The sequence below is a fragment of the Camarhynchus parvulus genome, chromosome 7 (genome assembly GCF_901933205.1).
Source record: "Camarhynchus parvulus chromosome 7, STF_HiC, whole genome shotgun sequence".
Lineage (NCBI taxonomy): Eukaryota > Metazoa > Chordata > Aves > Passeriformes > Thraupidae > Camarhynchus > Camarhynchus parvulus.
The window spans coordinates 26897730-26920848 of record NC_044577.1 but is presented as its reverse complement, the minus strand read 5'-3'; the positions used below and the strand labels follow the sequence as shown (position 1 = coordinate 26920848).

At 43.4% G+C, this 23119-nt stretch overlaps 1 protein-coding gene across 8 annotated transcripts in view; it reads left to right on the top strand.

Moving 5' to 3' along the window:
- The window catches only part of SEMA5B (semaphorin 5B), a 268944-nt gene that overhangs the window by 230467 nt on the left and 15358 nt on the right, over window positions 1-23119 (top strand). For all 8 annotated transcript variants that reach the window (XM_030951863.1, XM_030951860.1, XM_030951862.1 and 5 more), the window contains 9 exons: window positions 570-751; window positions 3760-3903; window positions 5364-5511; window positions 6754-6979; window positions 7611-7829; window positions 9674-9844; window positions 10743-10892; window positions 11797-11841; window positions 14958-15163. In XM_030951863.1, coding sequence (XP_030807723.1) covers window positions 570-751; window positions 3760-3903; window positions 5364-5511; window positions 6754-6979; window positions 7611-7829; window positions 9674-9844; window positions 10743-10892; window positions 11797-11841; window positions 14958-15163 — 1491 coding nt within the window. The remainder of the gene's footprint in view (window positions 1-569; window positions 752-3759; window positions 3904-5363; window positions 5512-6753; window positions 6980-7610; window positions 7830-9673; window positions 9845-10742; window positions 10893-11796; window positions 11842-14957; window positions 15164-23119) is intronic.

Below are 23119 nucleotides of genomic sequence, written 5' to 3'. Positions count from 1 at the left end.
TCCTCAGCATTAATGCTAGTCACCATCATGTCCACTTTTTGTTCTTCAGCCATTTAGGCTGTGCCTCAGTTTAGAAAGGGAAACAATTGTTACTGCAGGTGTGGGCAGCGCCAGCTCAGCAAGGCCTCTCAGCTGGTCACTATGGTTATAGGAACACTAGCTTGGAAAATACTCTGCAGGAAGCCCTGCAGAGGCTGGAGTATGATGGATGGGGTCAGTCAGTACTGGCCACAGTGTTGCTTGAAAGGCTGAATCTGTGCAGTGTGGAACAGGGAGCGTGGTGTTTGTGTGGTGTGGCAGATGGATGTTGCTCCTGGTGTGGTGCTGGCTGGGTCGGCTCGGTGCCTGTGTGCACATGTTAGGTATGCAGCGTGGAATTTGGAGGGTAAATATTGATGTGGCATTGTCTGAAAACAACCCTCTGTTTTGAATCCTGCTCGCAAGTACAGACAGCTCCCATCTAAGATGCATCCTAATCCCCCCGGCAGCTTTGTTTGGCATTTCTATTGTGGGCCTGTCTCCAGAAATGTAAACTTGCTATTAATGACTTTTTTTTCTCTTAAAATTAGGTGAAAAACCTGACAACAAATGGAAGATTGGGGCCTTGGTCCCCATGGCAACTGTGTGAGCACTCAGATGGGGACAGCACAGGCTCTTGTATGTGTAGGTCACGTTCATGTGACAGCCCTCGTCCTCGCTGTGGAGGTCGCAGCTGTGAAGGAGCCAGGATTGAGGTTGCAAATTGTTCAAGGTACCTCAGCATCTTTGTGTTTCTCAAGGGAGCAAGAGTTGTGTGTGTGCACAGCTTAGCTCCTTCCTTGTGACCATGCCATTGTATCCCAGCCAGTGTGAGGTGTGTGAGGTCCAGCTTGAAGTCAGTGTAAAATGTAGAAACCCAAGGGCTCTGAGCAAAGGGCCCTCAGGCAAAGCTCTTGGAAGATGAACACCCCAAATTACTCTACACTATACTGTGCCTTGGTTTCCCTCAGCTGTACAGTGAATAGTCACCCATCAGGAGGAGGTGAGTAAGGCAGAGGTAGTTGTCAGCCAGCTGAACAGCAGACTAAAAAAATCAACAAGCCCATAATTTTTCAGAGCTTGGGTTCCAAGGCCACTTTGCCAAAACCAAGCAGAGGTCCTTCAGAGCATCGTTTGTAAGGACAGGGCTGAGCCTAGCTCCAGGCAGGGCTTGTTTGCCTTGTTCTGTGAGTCTGTGACCTGTCTGCAGCACAGGCTGTCTGCTGTGCAGGTGAGAGCAGCTCCTCATCCTTGGCTCATCCTCTGGCAGCCAGCAGGTGTGGGAGGCAGCTGCCAGGATGGCGCTGGAGCAGCACAGGCAGCTCAGCTGGGGCCAAAGCACTGCATGCCCACGGGAGCATGAAGCTCAGCTCTGGCAGTATGGAAGCAAATGTCCTCCTGTAGGGTGCCCAAACATAGCCATGGTGTTTGTGTCTGTGGTGCCCCACCACCCTCAGACCACATCATGTCATGACTCAAGGGAAGATGATGCAGTAGTGTAAGCACTATTTAACCAGGGTGGGGGCGGACAGGATTTTGGTAAATATTGGGTCAATATAGTTTTTATCTACTTTATCTTCTCCATAAACATTCATTCCATTAAGGACAGCTGCCTCTTGACTCATCCCTGGAGATCAGTGCTGGCCTTGGCACCAAAAATTCAGCAATACTCATGTTTTAATTGGCATTTCTCCTTCCAGTTATGGGCTGTGTTGCCCAAAAGGTGTGCAGTCATTCCTACCCCTGTGCTGCCACTGTGGGCTGAGCAAAGCCTTTCCCAAGCAGGCTTTTTCTGTCAGTGACAAATAGAAAACTTGCCAGTGGGATGGATTTCTCAGTGCTGCTCTGATGCCTCTTAAGGCAGGAACAGCTTCTAAGAAGGGGATGAAAAACAGATTATTCAATCTTAAGACATACGAAAACAGCATGGTTTGAAAAATAGGGACATCTGGTCATCTTACATCCGCTTCAGCCCTCAAATTTCCTTTAATTGACTTCATATGGCATTGAGATTTCTTTATGCAAAGAGGGAGTAGGATGTTTAAAGATGAGTTCTGTTAAAAAGCTGGAGATCTGAAAGTGGAAGGTGTCTTTATTTTGTTAAAAATCCTGAAACACAAATGGATGTTGAGAATTGTTGGGGTTTTGAGGATTTCTTTAGTAGAAATTACTTGCCCTTTTTGCAGCAGTAACAGCAACCTTCCATTTGATTTTTTTTTCATGATTTTACATATAATCATTCTTTTGGGTTAAAGAGTGGGGAGGTAGTAGGTAGTTTAGAACATGGCAGAATAATATGGAATAATAGGATTTTTATATGAGTGGATTTCTTGTTCTTTGACCTTGTTTGTGGTGGGAGAGAGAAAGAGAGAGGGAGAAGGATAAGAGAACAAGAAGAGGAGGGGGGAAAGATCTAACAGGGTTCTGAAATAAAGCTGCCAAGAACAGGCAAGAGTTGATAAAAAATACAAAAACTGTGAAGGGCAATGTGGGTTTTAACTTTCATCCTCTGCCCTGATTGGTGCTATGCCAGAAAATACTTCTTGCCAGCAGTGTTATTAGTTCAGTAAATGCTTTGAAAATTAACATCTGGTTTCAAGCTTAGCTTTCAAGAGTCAGAGAGCACCTGAGTTGTTTTTTGACTAGATTTTTTAGAAAGGTTTTTCTTTACAAAAAAAACACAGCCCAGGAAAGATATTTTTTGGCTTAAGGCACTGAAGTGTCAAGATTAGGCAGTTTTATAAGACAGAGCATTACCACTGGCTCCATATGAAATGAAACCTGCAGCACAGAATGGATGAGATATGGTTCCTCCTCTCCTGCTTCAAGGTCCAGTGCTGCCAAATCAGAGGAAGGTGAGCTTTAATAGATGCAAGATTTTAAAGATGAAAATGTTGGCTTCTGTGCAAGCACACGTTTAGGCACCTGCACGTGCTCAGCCTCTCACAGGAGCTTTGCCAATGTCTCCAGCGCTGAGGTGTGAACTAGGCGGTTTTACATCACACTGGCTTCAGGCTGTGTTACCACTGTTCAGCAGAGATGTGATCACTCATTAAACTATGAAACTCGATCCTGCCTCTGAGCTCTTAATTGCCTCTGCTTTCTACAGATTTAAGGTCACACTACAGTGACGTCTGCAGGCGGCCATGAAAGCTAGAGGCAAATATTGTTATTTTTAATGAAATTTGAGATTTCCACTTAATAGGATTCAATGCTGAAGGCTTTAGGAAAACACAAGATATTATGAGGTTTGTGATAAAAACATGGGAGCTGGCAGTGGTGTTGCTGTAAAAGATTTAAAGCCTCAGTACCTACTGAATTAGCAGAGGGTAGGATTTTTACATCCTTCAGCACAACTGGCATTCGTGATCCTCAAAACCTGAACTCTTTGTGCAGGAGAGTTTGGGACATACAACTTTGGGATAAGCCATTGGGTCAGAAGAGCAGGGTTATGATATATGGGGATGATGATGGGGAATAGTCAATGAAAATTATACTAACCACACTATTGCCCAGTAAATCCTAGGAGACATTTTCAAAATCATTCAGCATTGGCTTAGTTGTCTTCCTTTCCAATTCTTAGAGACTTCAAAGGGAGGAAAGTTAGGCCACTGCTAGGCACTTTTGAAACTCCCTTTTAAAAACCTCCCCCAATACAAAGACTGGTTGAAATGAATGATCTATTCTCCCATGAGTTCAACACTTCTCCCATAGTGTGTTCTCTCTCACCCTTTTTTCTAGAAATGGCGCTTGGACACCGTGGTCTTCCTGGGCCCCATGCAGCACCTCCTGTGGGATCGGCTTCCAGGTCCGGCAGCGCTCCTGCAGCAATCCTGCTCCCCGGTATGGGGGCAGGGTCTGTGTTGGACAGAGCAGGGAGGAAAGGTAAGGGCTGTCCATGATGGTGTGTGTTCATTCCTGTGGCTGTAGTGGTGCTGGGAAGGCAGATTGAGGCTGTTGGGCTCAACACGCAGAGCGGGAGCAGTCCTGGAGCATGGGAGGGATGCGGCTGTGTACGTGCATGGACACCCTCTTTCAGTGAGCCTGTGAACATCAGACACTTCAGAGCTACCCTCACTCCTAAGCAGGACCCTTCAGACCTCTGCAAGTATTCCTGTCCCACACAGAGAGCTGACCTCCTCCCCAAAGGCAGAAGCTGTGCCTGCTGTTGGCACTGTAGAGTTTATGGACACGGTTACTCCATTCTGATCCATCCCTGGAGTGGCAGATGAGTATGTGCAACTCACTGCCAGTTGCACCATTTCCAAGTCTCTATACTTGTGCTGATGCTCCAAAAGCAGTTCAAGGCAAAATACAGTTTAACTCACAGATTCATGCTGGAGTTTTTGCAGGGTATGGTATCAAAAAAACATCTTTTTTCCCTTCTAAACTATGAAAATTTCATACAAAAATACTAAAAACCTAGTACTTTCTGAACCTGCAGAGCCATCTGCACTATAACCCTTCTTCAAGCTTGGCCCCTCATGAAATACATGCTTCAAGGCATCCCAACTTCCTTCCAGGCCTGACATTTCATTAAAGGTCACCTGTACTTGGCAATAGGCTGTTGCTTGTCCCTTGAGTGGTCACTAAGACATATGTCTCTGCATTTCTCAGAATAAGAAGAGCAATTCATTTAACTTCCACGTTTCAAGACATTTTAATGTTTGGTTTGATTTGTGTCCATTCACAATAGTCCTTTTTGGGTTTCAAGACTACCTCTGAATCAGTTGCAGTTCTATGTGATTAAATTTGAGAACAATATTGATTCAAAAGATGAACAAAATCACAGTTACTTTTGACACAGAACATGAAATAGCATTCACTTAGGGCCTGCTTTTAGATGCACATAGGATCCAGTTGCAAACTCTAGCTTGTTAGGGCTGAGGCAGCAGTAAAAGCCAGATCATGTGAAAAGAAGACTGTGAGGTGTTTAGTACCTGCCATTAGTGACAGGTCATTGTTGAGTTGCCCCCCCACCAGTCATCCCATTTAGAATATTTGCTATCCACTCTCTCTTTGTGACACTTGGGCATCAGTTTATGACCTCTTTTGTGGACTCAGTGTTTGTGGAAAAGTTCTGAGACAGAGCACTTCAGAAAACCTGATCTCAACCATTTACTCCAAGGAGCTCAGCCTGATTAACCACTCCCATTTGGTACAAAGGCTACACTTCTCTCCATGGACAGGAATATTGCTAATCTGATGTTGTGTCAGCCACTGCTGGCTCTCTGTGCATACATCAGTTGTGCCCAAATGCAGTGTGCAGTCTTGCGTCCCACACCGTTTCCTCCCTTGGATGTGCTGACATGGAGTTTTTTAAGCAATACACTTTCTTCTTTCAGATTTTGTAATGAGAACAATCCATGTCCATTACCGATTTTTTGGTCTTCCTGGGGACCCTGGAATAAATGTAGCGTGAATTGTGGTGGAGGGATTCATTCAAGGCAGAGGTCCTGTGAAAATGGAAACACATGTCCAGGCTGTGCTGTGGTATGTATTATTTATTGACGTTGCATGAGGGGCACCTATTGACAATAGCATTGAGGAATGGAGTATTTAACTTCTCTCTCCATTGTGGTTTTATTTCTCTAGCTAGAAGAAAATGCTGTCCTCAGTTTTTGCTGCAGAGGATGCTGCAATGAACTTGGAAACAGAGGGGTGGCAGATTTAGGGACAGACTAGTGTGCAGAGTTCTTCCTTAGGCCTCTATAGGCTGATATCAAGTCCTTTATCTGAAAGCTCTAGACATCTTCTTTTCTTCTGTCCCACTCCCAAGGATGATCCTGTTGAGTCAAGGAGGCCACACACACATCAAAAATGAGTTGCACTGTCACACTTGAGTAGGGTCCAACACCCCATTTGCTCTCTTTACTTTCCCGTTGCTGTTCTGGCAGCTATTTCATGCAGCCATTTAAATTGGTTGTGTGGGGCTTCATTTCAGTGTAAGCAGGTTTGATCTGGAACCTCCCATTTCTTACCAAGATATTTGGCATTTACACTAGAATAATGAAGTCCTGAAGCATTACATTTCTTCTCCTCTGCCAGAAGAGAGTTGTTTATTTAGTTAATTTAAATCAAGAACACAAATGTTTGTCACTGGAATTCCTTCCATTAGTGATGAGAATTGTAAAACCCTCGAATCCCCCCATTCCCAGCCATCCACAATGCTGTCTGTGCTCAATGGCTGCTCTAGACCAAGGATGGCAAATGGTTCATAACCTTCACTAGAGAGTTTGAAAAGCCAACCAAACAAGAATAGCTGTAAAAAGATCTACTCTAAACCCTACTATTAAAAATAAAATGATAAACTTTCAAGGAATAAACCTTACTGACATTTTGTCCTCTTGAGGCTTCTCTCGGCTGACCTGAGAAGAGCATCTCAGGGTCAGAGCAGAAAGCTTGTTTGCTGTTATTATTATCTCTTGCCTGAATTATTCTCCTGCCAATAATGAACCAGGCTCTCGAAGCCCCACAGGACTTTGAGTCAGCAAAGAAACACAAACCTGAGGGAGACATAAAAATAGCAAGCACAGTTTACCCTTGAGGCCCACCTATGTAGCACACTGCCTCCATAATCACCACATTTTGTTCCTGTGAGGTCAGATAAGGTGGATGGGGATTGTCTGAGATCCAGAGAGTACCCCCGTTATTTTCTGAAGTGTAAATAAGCCTCTGCTGGTTAGGCTGCTGCTGTTTAATAAGTAAGGAGGGAGTGGTTTTCCTTCTTGGCAGGAATACAAGACCTGCAACCCGGAGAGCTGCCCAGAGGTGCGCAGGAACACCCCCTGGACCCCGTGGATGCCTGTCAACATCACCCAGAACGGGGCCCGCCAGGAGCAGCGCTTCCGCTACACGTGCCGAGCCCAGCTGTCCGACCCTCACGAGCTGCAGTTCGGGAGGAAGAAAACCGAGAGTCGCTTCTGCCCCAACGATGGCTCTGCAGTGTGTGACACTGACTGTACGTCCTGCCAGTTCACAGGGGCCGTGGGGCAGGCCTAGGTGGGGCGGTGCAAGGGAGATGCTCTCAGAACAACAAGCCCCTGACTGTGGCTGCAGTAGTGTCAACATGTATGACTGGTGTCACTGCAGAGTGACAGGGATGGGGAGAGCCCCGTGACACAGATATGAGCTCTGTGCTTATGTTGGTGTACAGATTTGTTCTTGCTCCTGCTAGGCTGCCCCAAAGACAACAGGCGAGTAATGAGGGTGTAAAGAAGAGAAGAGCTGTTCTCAGGACAGCGTGTCTTTTCTTTCTTGCGCGCTGTCGCTCAGGTTGTTCCTTGCAGGACTGCTGTGATGCAAGGCAACATCTTGAGGGCACAGCCTGAACTGCCACAATTTGCTGCCCAGGGAGGTGATTTATCAAGGTTACCAGCAGACTCAGTTTGTATGCGTACAAATTTCTTTTTCTGTCTAGTTTAGCTGTAGCTCTGGGAAAAAAAATCAAACCCTCTTGCCAAGGGCTTTCAACAGAAACTGTTCTGCAGGGCACATAAATCTTGATTTTATTCATGAGCTGAACCCCTTTTTAAAAGCTCAACAAACGATTAATTTGTGATCTTATGGTGTCTTGTTTGTTTTTCTTGAAGCTCTTGTTGATGACCTCCTCAAGACTGGTAAGATCTCTGCACGGATTATCAATGGGGGCTGGTCCTTTTGGGGGGCCTGGTCTTCCTGCTCCAGGGATTGTGAGCTGGGCTTTAGAATCAGGAAGAGAACATGCACAAACCCTGAACCTAAAAATGGTGGCTTGCCCTGTGTGGGGTCAGCGATGGAGTACCAAGACTGCAATCCTCACCCCTGCCCAGGTAACCATGATCATCTTCCTGCATGAAATTCAGAGGTGTTTTCCTAAATCTTAGTGGTAGAGCAACAACAACAACCACAAAATCAGTATTTCTAAGCTGGCCTTTTTTTTCTTTTTTAATTTGGGGGATTTTTCCTTATGTTTTTTAAAACTATTGTAGTGACCCACATATGTTATCTTTAGTGCTGACTTAGGTTTCACTTTGGCTCAGAGGGTAACACAGCCACATCCTCTAGGGGAAATAGTATGGTGGCTTGTAGCAATCCTTTGCTTCAGGAAGGTTTGATGCTCCATCCAGTGGAGGGCATCATAGTGCATCTGCTCCATTATGAGAAGGCAGGCTTAATAAATGTGGCTTAATACTGTATAGAGATGCTTGATGTGGTGGTTCTTCTTGTGAACACTTATTTCTTCCCCCTCTCCTGCTTACGTATTGTTCTTGCGATGGGCATCTACTCTTGACATCAGTTACCATTTCCTGCACAGCCAGCAGGGAGTATTCTTGCCTGGTTTCCTGGTTTTCGAGTTTGTCCTCATGTTTATGTTGCACTCCTGGTCCAGAATAGTAGTAATAGACCACTGACTACTGTATTCTCTCTCACTTATCCTTCTCCTTGCTCTGTAATAACTGTCTAAAGTAAATTTAAGTGATCTTACACAAATTACCTTGCTCTTTGCAGTTCCAGCAATTATCTACCTCTGGCAATGTAGTTTGTGGCCTACACTTGAAAATGCTCTATTATAGTCGTACTATTATGATTCTAAAATTCAATACAAAGATAAAATTCAAATGCAGATATGATCAGAATGTGCAGCAAGAGTATAACAGGAGTGCCAAATATTGCACTCTATGGCCTATAAAAAGAAAATAACTCTAGCACTATAAAGGCAGCTATTAGTACTATTTTGGAAGCTCTCAGTGGCTTTTTCACTAATGTCTGTGCCCCTTTTCTGTGCTGTTTTCTCCCCTCAGACACTCTGATGTTTTACAATCTGTTCTGAGTGCATGATTACTATTTCTCTGTGTCTCCTCCTTCCCTGCCTCACTCAATGTGTATACACAAATCCTGGGTTTATTTTGCTCTAAGTCATCAGGTTATTATCTTCTGAATTAATGGCATGTGGACCTGCAAACCAGGCAGTTTAGTGGGTGAGGGGTGGGGGATTCAGGGATCTTCAGTCCCTCCCTAGTTTTATTATTAAACTCTTATGGGGTTATGCTTACATCACAGACTGGTTTGGATTGGAAGGGACCTTTTAAAGGTCACCTAGTTCAGTGCCCCTGCAATGAGCAGGGTCAATAAATAAAGCCCCTGAGTTGCTGTTTCCTGAAGGCTGGAGCTGGAGGACTTGGGCCTCCCACAGAAAGGTGCCATATAAGCTCAACTTCGGTGCTACAGCACTTTTTTCCCAAGTAAATCTGCTGTTGCTATGAAGTTTCAGGAGACAACATAGTAGTCGTCGTTGTAGTAATAGTAGTAATAATAATAATAGTAGTAGTAGCAGCAATGCTGTTTTATAGAAAGGAAAGGAATAGACTGGAGTAGAATGTTTCAGTGAATATTAATGACTACAACAAAGAATAGTTTCTGGTTTTGGCGCTTTATGATGCAGAGTCTTCTGCTGCATAGATTTCATTCTGCATCCGCAGACTGAAGTGGTTTTGTACCTTCTCTTAATGTGAAGTTCTTGTTGTCAGGCCCAAATGTCCTGGGATGCAGGAAACTGCTAGCTAGTGTGGGCAGGGTGGATGTGCAAGGTGAGACACTGGGGATCTCCAGCTTTGTCACAGTGAGAGGAGTAACCAATAGTCTCTACCTGTCTGTGCTTTTCAATGTCCTCCAGTGAAAGGCTCGTGGTCTTGCTGGACTCCCTGGTCTCACTGCTCAGCCACCTGTGGGGGTGGGCACTACCAGCGCACACGGACCTGCACCAACCCAGCTCCGTCCAGCGGTGAGGACATCTGCATTGGGCTGCACACCGAGGAGGCCCTCTGCAACACACACCCCTGCCAAGGTAGCCGCTCCTCATCCCTGCTCCAGCTGGCTTCCATGCTGGTGGGAACAAGGCACAGCTGTAAAATTACAATACAAATTTACAATACAAATCAGAAACACCATCAGTTTCAAGTTTTTTGGTCATTTATTCGATGTCTGTTGAGCCAGAGAAAAAGGAGACATCCCAGTATCAACTGCAGTGGAACCCCTTCCTCTTTGCGTGTTCACTGGCCCTTGCTCTGGCATTCTGCTGCCGGTCAAGCAAAATTTTGCTAATGGTCAATCCCTTTCAAGTAACAGAAAAAGCAGGAGCTTGGTTCTTCAATGTGGAAATTGACCTGACAAACAAAAGGAGTCATGAGGCAGCAATCTGTACAATTGCTGAAGGACCATCCTTCCTTTTTGTTTCACAGACAACAGATCAGCATGTGCTACAACTCAGAGGATAGGGTTCAGAGTTGTTCTGGTTTTGAACTACTGTTGTGTATTTCTGAACCAGTGCAGGCTCATTCCCGTCCTTAGGAACCTCAGCAAAACTCTTTGAGTGCTCTAATTTGTGCTGGTTGCTTGAGGTATCTTTGGGAGACCATATCAAAGCTTGGAGGTCTTGGTGCAACGTTGCCCCACCCCGCTCCTTGTACGTCTTTGACCAGAGAGCTGATATAGGAGCTTTTAAGACAACTTTGTTCTGTGCAGTGCTCCACCAAGGGTTAGTTTAGTCCACATTAAGAGAACTACAACCTGACAATGTTTGCGCTGAGAAAATTAAGTCCACTAAGGACCCATGGAAAAGATGTGTGAGAGAGGCCCAGGGCAGGATCTAGGATCCTTCAGCATGGGAGAAGACTGATATCTACAAAGCATCCTTTTCTTTCTTGGTGACACTGTGTGTGTGTTTTCCTGACCCTGGATTTCAGGTGGCTGGTCAGAGTGGTCAGAGTGGAGCCTGTGCAATGAAGAGGGCATCCAGTACCGCAGCCGCTACTGCGAGGTGCACAGCCCGGACCCTTCTCAGTGCGTTGGAAACAGCACTCAGTACCAGGAGTGCCTGTACAATGAAATTCCTGGTATGTACCGGGTCATCCAGGAGGACAGGGTGGGCTAGTTCGGGAGAGCAGCTCGTGCCTGGACTGTCAAACTAGGCTGAGATTTTCTCTATTAAAAACTGGGCTTGGATGCTTCTAGAAGAACAAGGAAATAGATAAACGTTATAAATTCCCTTGTGACAGGCATGGGATAAATGGCTTTCCCTTAAGCTGCTTAGCATTTCTTTTAAACAGAATTACCTTGATCCGTAACGAATAACTAGCGTTGCTTCAACTGAATTGAAGCTTTTAAACTTGTGTGGTTTGTCTTATGTTGGGTTATAAAAATTGTCTCTGTTCTCAGTATGCATATGGGCAACAGAAGGTCGTTGATTTCAGGTATCCAAAAAGCATCCCAAATAAGATAAGAATTAAGGTGAGGCAGATGCAGAAAATTGGGGTATGAAGGTGGGAGATTAATCCAGGGTCTAGCAGAGCAACACTGTTGATGGACAGATGGTCATCAGCATATTCCACCCTGTGCTTTCTGGAAATTGAATCTCTCAGGCAAATATCTGATATGAGTCTAGACTGAATAATGCCTTTCCACGTGTTCTTTTTTTTTGATTACATTCCACTGACTTAAAAATCTGACATCTCTAGGCAATGGTATTCTTTTTCATGGTTTTTTCAGCTAACATCTTATCCCTAAATTGAAGAAGCTAAAGAGTGATCAGGTAACAGAACTGAAATTATAAGATCTTTGGAGAGGTTTCGTTGCATGTGTTTCAAACCATGAGCCTATAATTCAATTTAGAGAGACTCTCAGCTTACTGCAGAGCATATAAGCACCTTCTTGTGTCTGAAACACAAAGGGTTTAATTACTTGAAGAAATAAAGAGATGGCAAAATTATAACTTTCTCCAATCTTCTTTTCTTTGTTTAGTGATCCTGCCAGCCTCCAGCATCGATGAGAGCACGAACTGTGGAGGTAGGTTACCACTAACTATATATCTTATTTTTATCTTAACCTGACTTCTTTTCTCCCTGTGCAGTATCAACCAAACCATTAATCTATGCAGCTCATATCCCACTGATAGCCTTAATTCCACTGGAGTCTTGCTGTCTGAGTCAGACTGGAGGAATGTATCTCATGTCCACTTGTCAGATCCAAGACTTTTATTTATTTGGAAGTTTGGGTTGGCCACTGAGGGTCATTAATTACCAGAGAGCAATTGCTTGTGTCTCTCTACCTCCAGGGTAAATGGTTCAGGTGGAAAAAAAGGTTATTCCCCATTCACCACTGTAAGCCTCCAGCTGTTTGGAGGCAGGTGTTTTTAAATAACTTATAAAGATTTCAGTGAACAGGGTCTCTTAGACAGATCCTTTGCTGATATAGGATGAGATTAGAAGTTTATACTTGTCCTCCAAACACTTCCTTTCATTCAAGTTCTCACATCTCACAGAAACTGTCTCCTTTCTGCATGTAACTTGGAAAGGTCCAGCCATTAGTGTCACTTTTTCACTGCCCTAGGAGCCCCTATGACAAAAATGCAGACTGAAGAAAATGGCAGGTTCCTTTAACGTTTTAAAATGCTAGTTTCACACTAATGGCCATGTCAATTCTTGCTAGCGTCACATCCCTGCTTTCCTGAAATCTAGATGATCTTCGAGCTGCCAAAATCTCTTCTCCCTGTAGAGATCATGGGAAAAACAGGCATGCCACCTGTGGCATGGAAATGTGGATTCTCAGTTTGCAACTGAGGGCAATCAATGCAATTAAGATTTCAGCTCCTGCAATGTAACATTTGGCTTCCTGCATCACTCCTTCTCCCTCCGAGAGTGCAATGGTTCTGCTTTGATTCCAGGGCCCCTTGCTATAGCTTGCACTCTACTGTCATGCACATTTCCTTATTTTTCCACCACCACTGTGTTTGCTGTTGCTATCTACATTTTTCCATAGCTAATATTATTTATTAATGTAGTGTTCTACAATATTTGGCAAAGAAGTCAATCAATAGAAATTCTGTTGATGCATCTCAGAAAATCTATATTTTCAAAGTGATGAACCAGAAGGCTTTCCCCTGGGGACTCATATGCTGCAAACAAAATAATATAATTTTTTTAACCCCTAAGATACAGCCAAAACTTATTTGAAAAATCAGATGGGTGTTTCAAAGGTGAGAGTGAAATAGGAGAGAGCTTTATGTTGTGACTTGCAAATGTGGCAGTGAAATGAAACATTCACTGCAATATAAGCAAATCTGGGCAGGAGGAGAATGTGGCAGCATGTCATGTGGCTTTGCTGAACACAGTTGCATATTCTATGTTTTAGGTCTCATGAGTGATGCAAAACAGGCAGAGGTTTTTAGAAAGGAAATTTATTTTTGAAAAAGTCTAGTGACATTTAGTAGGAAATTATAGAATTTCTGTTAGGGTTTTTTGGACCATCATCCAAAACAATAGAAAATGGTAATCTTGCGATGGAATTTTATAATGTGGTTTGAAAAATAAATCTAGCTCATCAGTTTAATAAATTCGGAATGGTCCCTACTGTAATTATGATTGAAGTTAATTACTTTGCTGTAGAACTCTACTGGTTTCGTTCTTTTTAAAATCAGAAGGATATTTTTTAACTAGAGATTAGACGAGAGCCATTGACTAATGGGCAGAATCTGCTATTTGAAAAGCATATCACTTAAAATGTAAGATGGCACCAAAAAACTGCACACCGTGATCAGACTAAGAATAAACCTCATTTAAAGTCACTCTCTGAGCAGCCCCATTTCTCTGCACACAGTCAAGTCAACACATCAGTGTGTCCAAATGAATTGGCTTTTTAAGTGTTAAGGGAAATTTACCGCTGCAGTCGCCACTGAGGCGATGTGACTGACCCCGGGGACAGCTGCCCTGGGGCCAGCAGTCAGGGGGTCCCCTCGGGCTCTAGGGCCTTTGTCATTCCTGTTTGAAAGATGGCAGAGCAAAAGCAGAGGAAAGGCAGAAGCATTTGGAGTCAAATAGCTGATTCCTTTCTCTATAGTCCCGCCTGCACATAGCAAGATACAACAGAGTCATAAAGTTTTGCCATCCCATAATGCCTCTGGTTGCTTTGATAACTTGGTGGCTCTAATGGTCTCTACTGTTGGTTCTCTTGTCAGAGATCTGGTGGTGGTGTGTTTTACTGTGGGGTGTGAGACTCAGTGAGGTGAGGGAGGAATGAGGAGTGCTGTTTGACTTTGCCTTCCCCTACCAGTCAGAGCTGTGAGTTAGGTGCTTGCCAGTGTGTGGGATGCCCAGCTACAGCTCCTTCCAGAGCTCAGTGCTGGCCTTGAAGGGTGCTGGTGCCATCCCACATGGAGAGATCTCTGCAGGAGGCTTTTGTAGCCCACACCTGCCTGCAACTGATTTCCTATCTCTGCAATTTGCTAAGAAAGCCAACAAAGAAGTGTTTTTCAAGGTCTGTTCCCCTTTCCTTTGTCCACTTTGTCTTTCCTGTTCTCCAGAGGACCCCTATTTCACTGTTAGCCCTACAAATACACCTCAGAGGTAGTGCAGATGGGAACAAGACAAAGCTATCCCATGAATAAGCAAGAATGCTGAGCACACTTGGATTACAAGGGGGAGGAATGTGTATCTCCCCCACCCCACACACAGTCCCATAGGCATTTTGGGCAGCCGACAAAAAGTGCTTTTCCCTCCCTTCCTTCCCCTTCAGAGAAACACTGAGCATTTTATCCCCTTATTTCCATGACACGCACATGCTTTGGAATCCATTAATGTGCATTGTTTGTATGGCTCATTTCTTTAGCTGTCAGCTTAACATAATGTTTAGTTTCAATATCAATAGAGGGGAGAGAGGAGAGACAGGGAGAGAGCTTTGAGAAAACAATGCATGAACCTGTTAAACTGCACAAGGCAGAGCTGCAGTGGGGAGACCGATTTGCAGGGAGATTATGTCAGTTTACGTTAGAATGTAAGACTCTGGCTTCAACAGCTTATTAATGTTGATCCCGAGATGTCACTGCTCTGATTTGCACCTGTGGTCTTGTCAGGGGAGGGAAAAGGGCTGTTTCTTAAAAATAGCATCTCTTGTCATTTCCCTTGCAGGTTTTAGTCTCATCCATCTGATTGCCACTGGGGTCTCCTGTTTCTTCGGCTCCAGCCTGTTAACGTTTGTGATTTACGTGTATTGCCAACGCTGCCAGAGGCAGTCCCAGGAGTCCACTGTTATCCACCCAACCACTCCCAACCATCTCCATTACAAGGGCAACACAACCCCCAAGAATGAGAAGTACACCCCTATGGAGTTCAAGGTAGGGTACTTGAGGAGAAATACCACAAACAGCTTGATACTGCCTAAATGAATTCTGTATTCATGTCATGTTTGGAACTGGGTAGGTCTGTGTTTCTGTGCCCAGCTGATGGCATTATGCATGGGGTTGGAAGGGCATTTAGCTGTGCTGTCACAAAGGGGTTAAAAAGCCTCATTACTGCAGTGGGATTTTGTTCTGTTTCACAGTCCTGATGAATGCCAGTCTGGCAAGTACATACCAAGATACTCCAGCCCATTCTGACTATTGAATGTATACAAATTGTCCTCTAAAAAAATCAGTAAGAGCTCAGTTCAGTGCATTGTTAGTGCATGGTAAGAGGAAATGGAGGGGAGGAAGAATAAAAATGGAAACTTCATTGCACAAATAGCTGGGAAAATGTGCAGTGGTAGGATGAGATTTTGGAAATTCTTTGGTGACTGCCAAATTGGAGTGAATGAGAAAGCAGAGAGGGTTTTGCCCCCCTCTATCAGTACTGGACAGAAACTTACCCCAGGCAGCTGTGCAGAATTCAGTGACAGTAGCAGAGTGGGGAGCTGAAGCCTGTAGGAGATGAGTGCTGAAGTGGCATGTGTTGTTGGCATGTCGGCTTGCTAAAGTGAGCATGACCCATTATCAGAGCAGATAGGACCCAGGGTGCTGCTGACAATACCCTGAGACTGCGTTTGAGCATCCGCATCCTGGTGAAGCGTGGGATCAGAGCAGTGAGCAGTGGCAAGGGTGGAGCAGCTTCATGTCACCACAGGAGGAACAGCCTGCCTAGGGTCACTTGAACAGTGTGGAGCATGATTTGGGACAGGAACACAAGCCAGAAGGAAGCCCTGCAGCTGCTTGTTCCTTCGCACAGCTACGTGCTGCTGACATTTTGATTGGCTGCCTCTGCTGGTCTGGCCTGGCTTCTCACTGAGACCCAACAGTAAGATCAGTGGTGTGGGACTGTTGCCACAGTCTAAACTCCCTGGGTGTTGAGGACTGTTTCTAAGTAGGAATTGTGTAACACTGGACACAGTATGACTCCTGATACGTGGCTATGATTTGCAGTGTGAATGCATATCAGAAATAAGAGCTTGCATCAAATAATTTGAGAAGGGTCAGTGTTGTTTTGCTGTTTTAAAGGAAAACAGTTTGAGCTGGAAAATAGCTGACCAGTGTGGTAATAAGAATGTGGTGAAATCCTTGTTGGGCATTGCAGCCTCTCAAAGGACACTGCTGCCTATAAATGCAGTCTCAAAAACACATTTGCTAGCAAGCTTAAGGCTACAGTTGCATACAGTTTAATAAGAGTCCAGCATCATAATGCAAGTCAGCATAGATTTGTGGAAAGTAAATCATGTCAAGCAAATTGGATTCCTTTTTTAAATTAAATAAATATTGATCTAGATAGGAGGGAAGCAGCAGACATATTGGGATTTTCAGAGACTTTTAACAAAGTTTCTTGGGATGCATTATTCTACACACTCTGCATATACAGGTTCAGTAATAAATTATTAAGACAGGTAAAGAACAGGGACTTGATCTTGGAAGCATCAAACTTCCAAGTAATCCTTTCAGTTATGGGACCTGCTGTGGCAAAGTCAATAGGAACACCCAGATTAAAAAGGCTTGCAGAAATAAAGAAATGAGCAAGAGTATTCCCTTGTTTCTTATAAAGCAAACAATAAAGAAAAGACACAAATTTATTTTTGTGGGCAAAAGCAGATAGTTAGAGGGCTGGATTTATGTTAACATTTTCTTCATGATTTATACTGTGCTATCATGTGTTATCAGATGATGCTAAAATAGGCAGAATGGTTAAAATTTAGAAGGATGAGGTTGTTCACAGAATGATCTTGATCAATTGGGTAAATGGGTTATGAAATGCACTATGTCTGTGTCAAGTGGTGCAGTGAAGTAGAAGTAATAACAAAGCTAAGCAAAGTTTAAAATAGCAGCAGATTAGTTAATGTGGTGTCAGGAGGGAGTTGACCTCTTTGATAGATCCATCTCTGAATACTTGATCTAGTGTATAGTAACAGTGAGCAGCTGTTAGAGTCTTCTTTCAAGGGACATAAAGAGCTTAGGCATTAGATAAAGGTTTGAAAAGTCTGGTTTATTTAAAGGAAGGCATTAGCTAACTGAGACTGTATGACTTACATTCGGGGAGAAGGGACTTGGACACAAGGAGAGATAGACCAGATGGGGCTTATTTACAGAATGTTAGGAAGTGAAAGAGTTCAAGTGCATAAATCTGCAGTCATTGGACAGACCAAAGCTAAATGTTTAGGAGCAAGGGGCTACTTGCTGAGAAAAACTCAGTCATACACTTCAGAGTGGTGAATGAGGCAAGGAGATTTACAGAAAGGGTAAAATCTATTTGTCAAGTGAAGCCTCCTTTTCTCCATTCCTGTTGAGTATTTCCTTCTGCTCACCTTCTCTATTGCCCCTCCTTTCCTAAGCTCTTGGCTGAAAATTTCTCATTTCATACTACAAATCTGCCACTCCTCAGTGTTCCCTTGAAGCATATAGCATTAATGAAGTAAAAGGAAAGGCTCTGTGTGCTCTGTGCTGTGTAATTACTTATGGAACTTGTTATTAGCCAGGTTTATATTTAGGAATAACCGACAGATTTTTTTTAAGGGTTAGGAGGGAGATTTTTCATGCCTTCAAGGAGCATGTGTGGTTTTATTGTGATGCCACAGAATTAACATTAAAATGATGGAGAAGCTAAAATTCACCTTCCAGATAAGGAGGGCTGGACTCAGCTTGGATATGGGCCTATCTGAATTTAAAATGTGTATATGTGAAAGAAAGTGGAAGCACCTGAGATTCCAGATTCTAAACCCAAATAAGTTTCTCTTCAGCAGGTACCAAGGAAACCACCCTCAACATTTTTTAATGAAAGCAAAAGAATAATTGTAGGTTTGTATGTGTGTGTATCTGTGTGAAAGAGTTAATAAATCCAGGATTAAGGAAATAGAGGGTGTGTAGACTACTTTTCAGTAACAAAAAATTATAATACACAGTGACATGATGGTAGCAGAAGGCTGGCCATATGCACAAGTTTATTATTTTCCATTCTTTGATAATAATAAGCCTTCTGCAACCATCTTTGGTTTGTTTTCATCTTGAAATATCTCTGCTCTACAACCAGCAGGTGAACACTGTAGAAAGTTTGGCAGTGTTACATTCAAATGTACAGCACTGAATGCAAACTCATAAATCAAGGTAAATTTTATATGAAGGCAGATTTTAATGAAGGAAGTGCAAGCTGATATGAGCCTTGTTGGCCATTCCAGCACAGCAGTGCAGTAATGCAGATCAGATGTAAATACCATACATAATGGGTGACCTATTGATCATGTAGCTGATGCTAACTTGCATAGGCAGTGTTCTGCACAAGCATGTTTTATTTTTGTTGGCTCCTTTTCCCTTCCTGTTCTGCTTTCTCAAGAATGATGTGAGGTTTATTATTAGCTATTTTAGCCAGGATGTCTTGAAAAATTTCATGCATATGCATTTACCAGCAACACGTTGATTTTGATTTGGTATTCACAGATCGTAGGGGAGAGACCTTTTGGGTCACCTAATAAGCAGTTCATGTTTCATTAATTGGTTGAAGTTCAAACAACACTCTGACAATATTGAAGACTGTGCAGAACAAAAGCATAATGAAATAAAAATTATCTGCTCTTCACGTTTTGGCATGACGGGTTACAGAACCACCTACAACCTTCCCAGTACTGCCACGCCAATTAAATAATAACTGACTATCAAAGCAGTGAGGAGATCTTCTATTTAACATCTTGCTTCAGCTGCTGCATGCCTTGTGTGAGTTACTTAGCACAGCTGTGCTGATGGAAAGCCAGATGATCCTGCAGTAGAAGCAGGAGGATGTAGGGTCAAGATTGAGCCCTTGTGAATTAGGATCTCTTGGAACAGCCACACATGGAGAAAGGGTTTGGACTGAACTTCTTCCTATTGCTAAATCCTCTGCCAATAAAGAGAGCCAACATTTTATTCTACACAGGATTTGGACAAAGGCGTCTGCATATTGGGCCAAATCCAAAATCCAATGGCCTTTGGATCTGGCCAGATGGGATCAGTGAGAAATGTAAGTTGCAGGATGGTTTTGATGATGATTCTGCAGATTTTCTTTGCGATTGTGCTGGACATACCTCCCTCTGTCCTTCCTTCCTTCCACACAGCTTTAGTAGTGAGTCACACAGTAAAACTCTCTGTACTGATGCCTCAAATAAGCTGAGGAAGCACCTGAGCATTGCATCTTCTCTGGCATCAGCACTGCTGCTGTAGGAACTAAGGGCCAAACACTGAAGCAAAACAGTCATTTATGTCAAGGATTGAATTTATTGTGGGAAAAGATGAGGTGAGATTGCAGGATATGGCAATGAAAGAGGGAAACAAAGTGTTTGATGTATTGCTTGATATCTGACTTTTCTAGGACATTAGAACAATACACATTAACTTTAGTAGAACTGTGAGTCCTGCACTTGCCTAAAGTTATACAGGAAATATAGATGCAGTTACCAGAAAATGGGGGGAATAATCAGTAGATCGCTCAGACTGTATAAATTAGAAGCTGCAACGAATATTTTCTAATGAAGTGAGAACAATGCTGTTGGGAAACAAATGACAGAGTGCAGAGCAGACACCCCCTGTGAAGGACTTTGGGCCCTGTGATCCACGCTTCATTACTAATCCCAAATAATTAATGGCAATAAAATACTAACATGGAGAGCTGAGACACAGAAACCTATTCTGTCTTTGGAAGATGAATCCTTCTGAATAAAATAACATGCTGGGTGTTTAGTGTGGCTTGCAACCTTGCAAAAATTAGCAAAAATATTAGTTCAGTTGGTTTGAGCATGGTGCTAATAATGCCAAGGTTATTCTGTGTGGGGCGTTCTCTTGAGAGATGGACAGGATGATCCTTGTGGGTCCCTTCCAGTTCAGAATAGTCTGTGATTTTATTCTGTGAAAAAAAAACAAAAGTAGAGCTTAGGGTATAGGAAAGTATGGATTTTAAATGTCTCTCTCTTGGTGATGGTCATTTTCACTGCTGCTGAAAATGACACCTTTTTTATAGAGAGGAGGCAGCCAGTGGTTTAAGTTAAAGCTATTTAAACTGCCGTCAAGCACCCTAGAGGAATGTTTGTCAAAGTCAGCCTTGGTCTTTGAGAATGTTTGCTTCTCCATGGAAAACTTTGTGTTTCAGTGTCCTGCCACTTAATTTGATGTGTTGTTGCTTCAACTAAAATTGGCTAACCCATTTATTTTTGGTGATCACAGCACATACATTGATAGCACTGTGATATAAGCTTTTTTCTTTTCCCAGTGACCCTTTCACTGCATCATTCAAGCCCCAGGAAGTGGCTGTAAAGTTCATATATAAAGCAGTAGTTGATGATACTCAGTGTTCTCAAGAAGTTACCAACAGTGTCCCTGAAGTATTTGCTTTAGCTGCATGGTGTTAGCTGATGTAATCAGCTGGGGGGAAAAAGCCATATATATATGTATAGATATAGTAAATCTGATTGAAATATAAATTCTGTTCCCAGTGAATTGCATGTTTAACAAAGGCCATTTCCCTTGAACAAAGTGGCATTTAAGAACATTAAGTGCTTGAATGGTAGAGTACATATTTTTAGTACTTACCATGAGTATAGTATTATTTGAAATAGAATAGTAGGGGCAGGGGGTTGAATTGGCAAAGAAGCATTGTGCCCTTTCTTGTATGATCCTGCAGTTGCAAATATCACTTCAGGGGACTCTTGATTTGCATAATGCCTACTATGAAGGGAAAGCAAGAGAGCTTACTGATGGGGAAAAAAGGATTAAGTGGTGCGTCTCAGTCAAAATCTATTAGTGTCTTTTCTCCCTTTATATCATTGGCTCGAGTCAAATTGAGCAGTCAAGCATGCCTGGAGGTGTGGCTGTCCTGGGATGATTGTGCCCAGGGAGGGATGTGCCTCTCCCGGCGCTGTCCCCACCCCCTGGCAGCAGGGGCTCAGCGGGTTGCTGTGTGTGAATCACAGATTGCGCACTCGCATAGATAAAGTATTTAAGAGTAGGGGAGACCGCCAGTTCACATCGGAGTGTTACCTTGCTCCTGCTCCCTCTGGGATACTAAGCAGCTGCTCACAGCAGTCCCCCGATGGGAACTGAGTCCCTGCTCCATCTGCTTTTCATGCAAACCCTTGCTGCTTCACAGGGCTGTTGCTGCTCCCTGTAGGGCGGGTATCCTCACTGTTCCCTTTTCCCCACCATTTTTAAGAGAGTCTGGCTTTTGAGATTACTTTTTGTTTTTAAGCCACGTTAAGAAGTTTTGACGCTGTGGGTAGATGCTTCATAGAATCCTGTCACGTTTTTCTGTTTATTGACTCAGCCTTCTCTGCTCCCCCTTTACAACCAGGTATATCTCCTCTACAGCCAGGTTAGGGATATGGTCCATGCTCTGCCTTCTTACAGGCTAGATCATCATGGATGCTCACATGAGCCTTTCTTTGGAGTAGTATTGCTGCAGCTGTGATAATCTGTTTGTAGGCAGACAAGTTTTGGTTTGTTTTTAATTAGATCAATGAGTGTAGCTGGAAAATCTAGCAGGTTTTTGAACATGTGAGCTGCTGTTTCAGAACTGAAGACAGACAGATGTGTTATAAAGCTTATCTGATTTTTCCAGCTACACTAATTGATCTAATGACTGATATTACCTTTTCTTGCAATTTTCCCCTTTCCTAATTTCTCTGAGGTTGACATGTACAAGCCTGCACCCACCCAGCTGTGCTGGAAGAATAATTAATTGAAGAACTATAGGAATGGGCATAACAAAATTGCACTGGACTTGCTGCTGCTTACTTACATGACTTCCCTGTACTGGTCAGCAGTGGAATATTTCAAATATACCCTGTCCTCATTTGCTAGAAGTTAATGGTTCTCCCTTGGTCCAAGTGCTTGGGGTGGTTCTCTCCTCTTTGCCTTTGTTCTCTCCTCTTTGTTGCCTTGAAGCTCTGGCTAGAAGTGTTATGTGTATTAGCTGAACCAGGAGATCCTCAGTGCCACCAAGATGTGCAGGAGGAATTAATTATGTTTGCAGAGGACTTTAAAGTGAGCCATGAAAGAGGCAGGGAGCTAAAGGGAGAAGGTATTATTAGACAAACAATAAATATCAGAAAACACATAACCTTTGTGCTACACTTAGAGACGAGCTGCCTTGCTATTCTTCCTGAACAGTTCCACTTGCAATTAATGGATTCTTGAGTTATAAAGAAATTGAGCTACATGCATACAAAATAAAGATAGCTGTGTCAGAACTCAGGACTAGAGCTCAGTTTCCAGAGTGTTTGGCAGCTCCAAGTGAGGACAGATTATATACTTGAGCTTTTTTTTTTTTTCTGGACCATGACCGCCCAGTCCTGAAGAATCATTGAGAGCTCAGGGCTGCTCAGGATGCACTGGCTGCTGCCACAGCATGAGCTGCACAGGCTGGGGAAACACTACAGCCACAGTCACTTTCCCTGGTGCATCATTTGTATATACACAAGAGGTTTGGCCTAGGGGAAGCAGGAGTAACTCTGCCTGCACTCCCATAGAGCTGGGGGAATCCTCACTGAGTCAGCTCTAATATCATCCTGAGATTTGGCACAAAACATATGAATAAAGGAAAGGACTGAAAATCTGTGGGTGAAGGAATCTAGATGGACTGTATCCCAGAGTCTCTGAGAACCAGCTAATGAACAGCTCCAATTACCTTTATAAATATCAGGGACCTTAGGCAAACCCCCAGTGCCATGAATTGCAAAGGTAATACAAAAGTGTTAGTGAGAAAGCAGGCTTATTTCTGCCCTGCTAATTGAGTCACTGTTAAGCTACAGAAGTCCAATGCACTGAAGTCCCACAAGCAGCTTGAGTAAGTCTGTGTGGGAAATGTCAGCTGGATTTGGG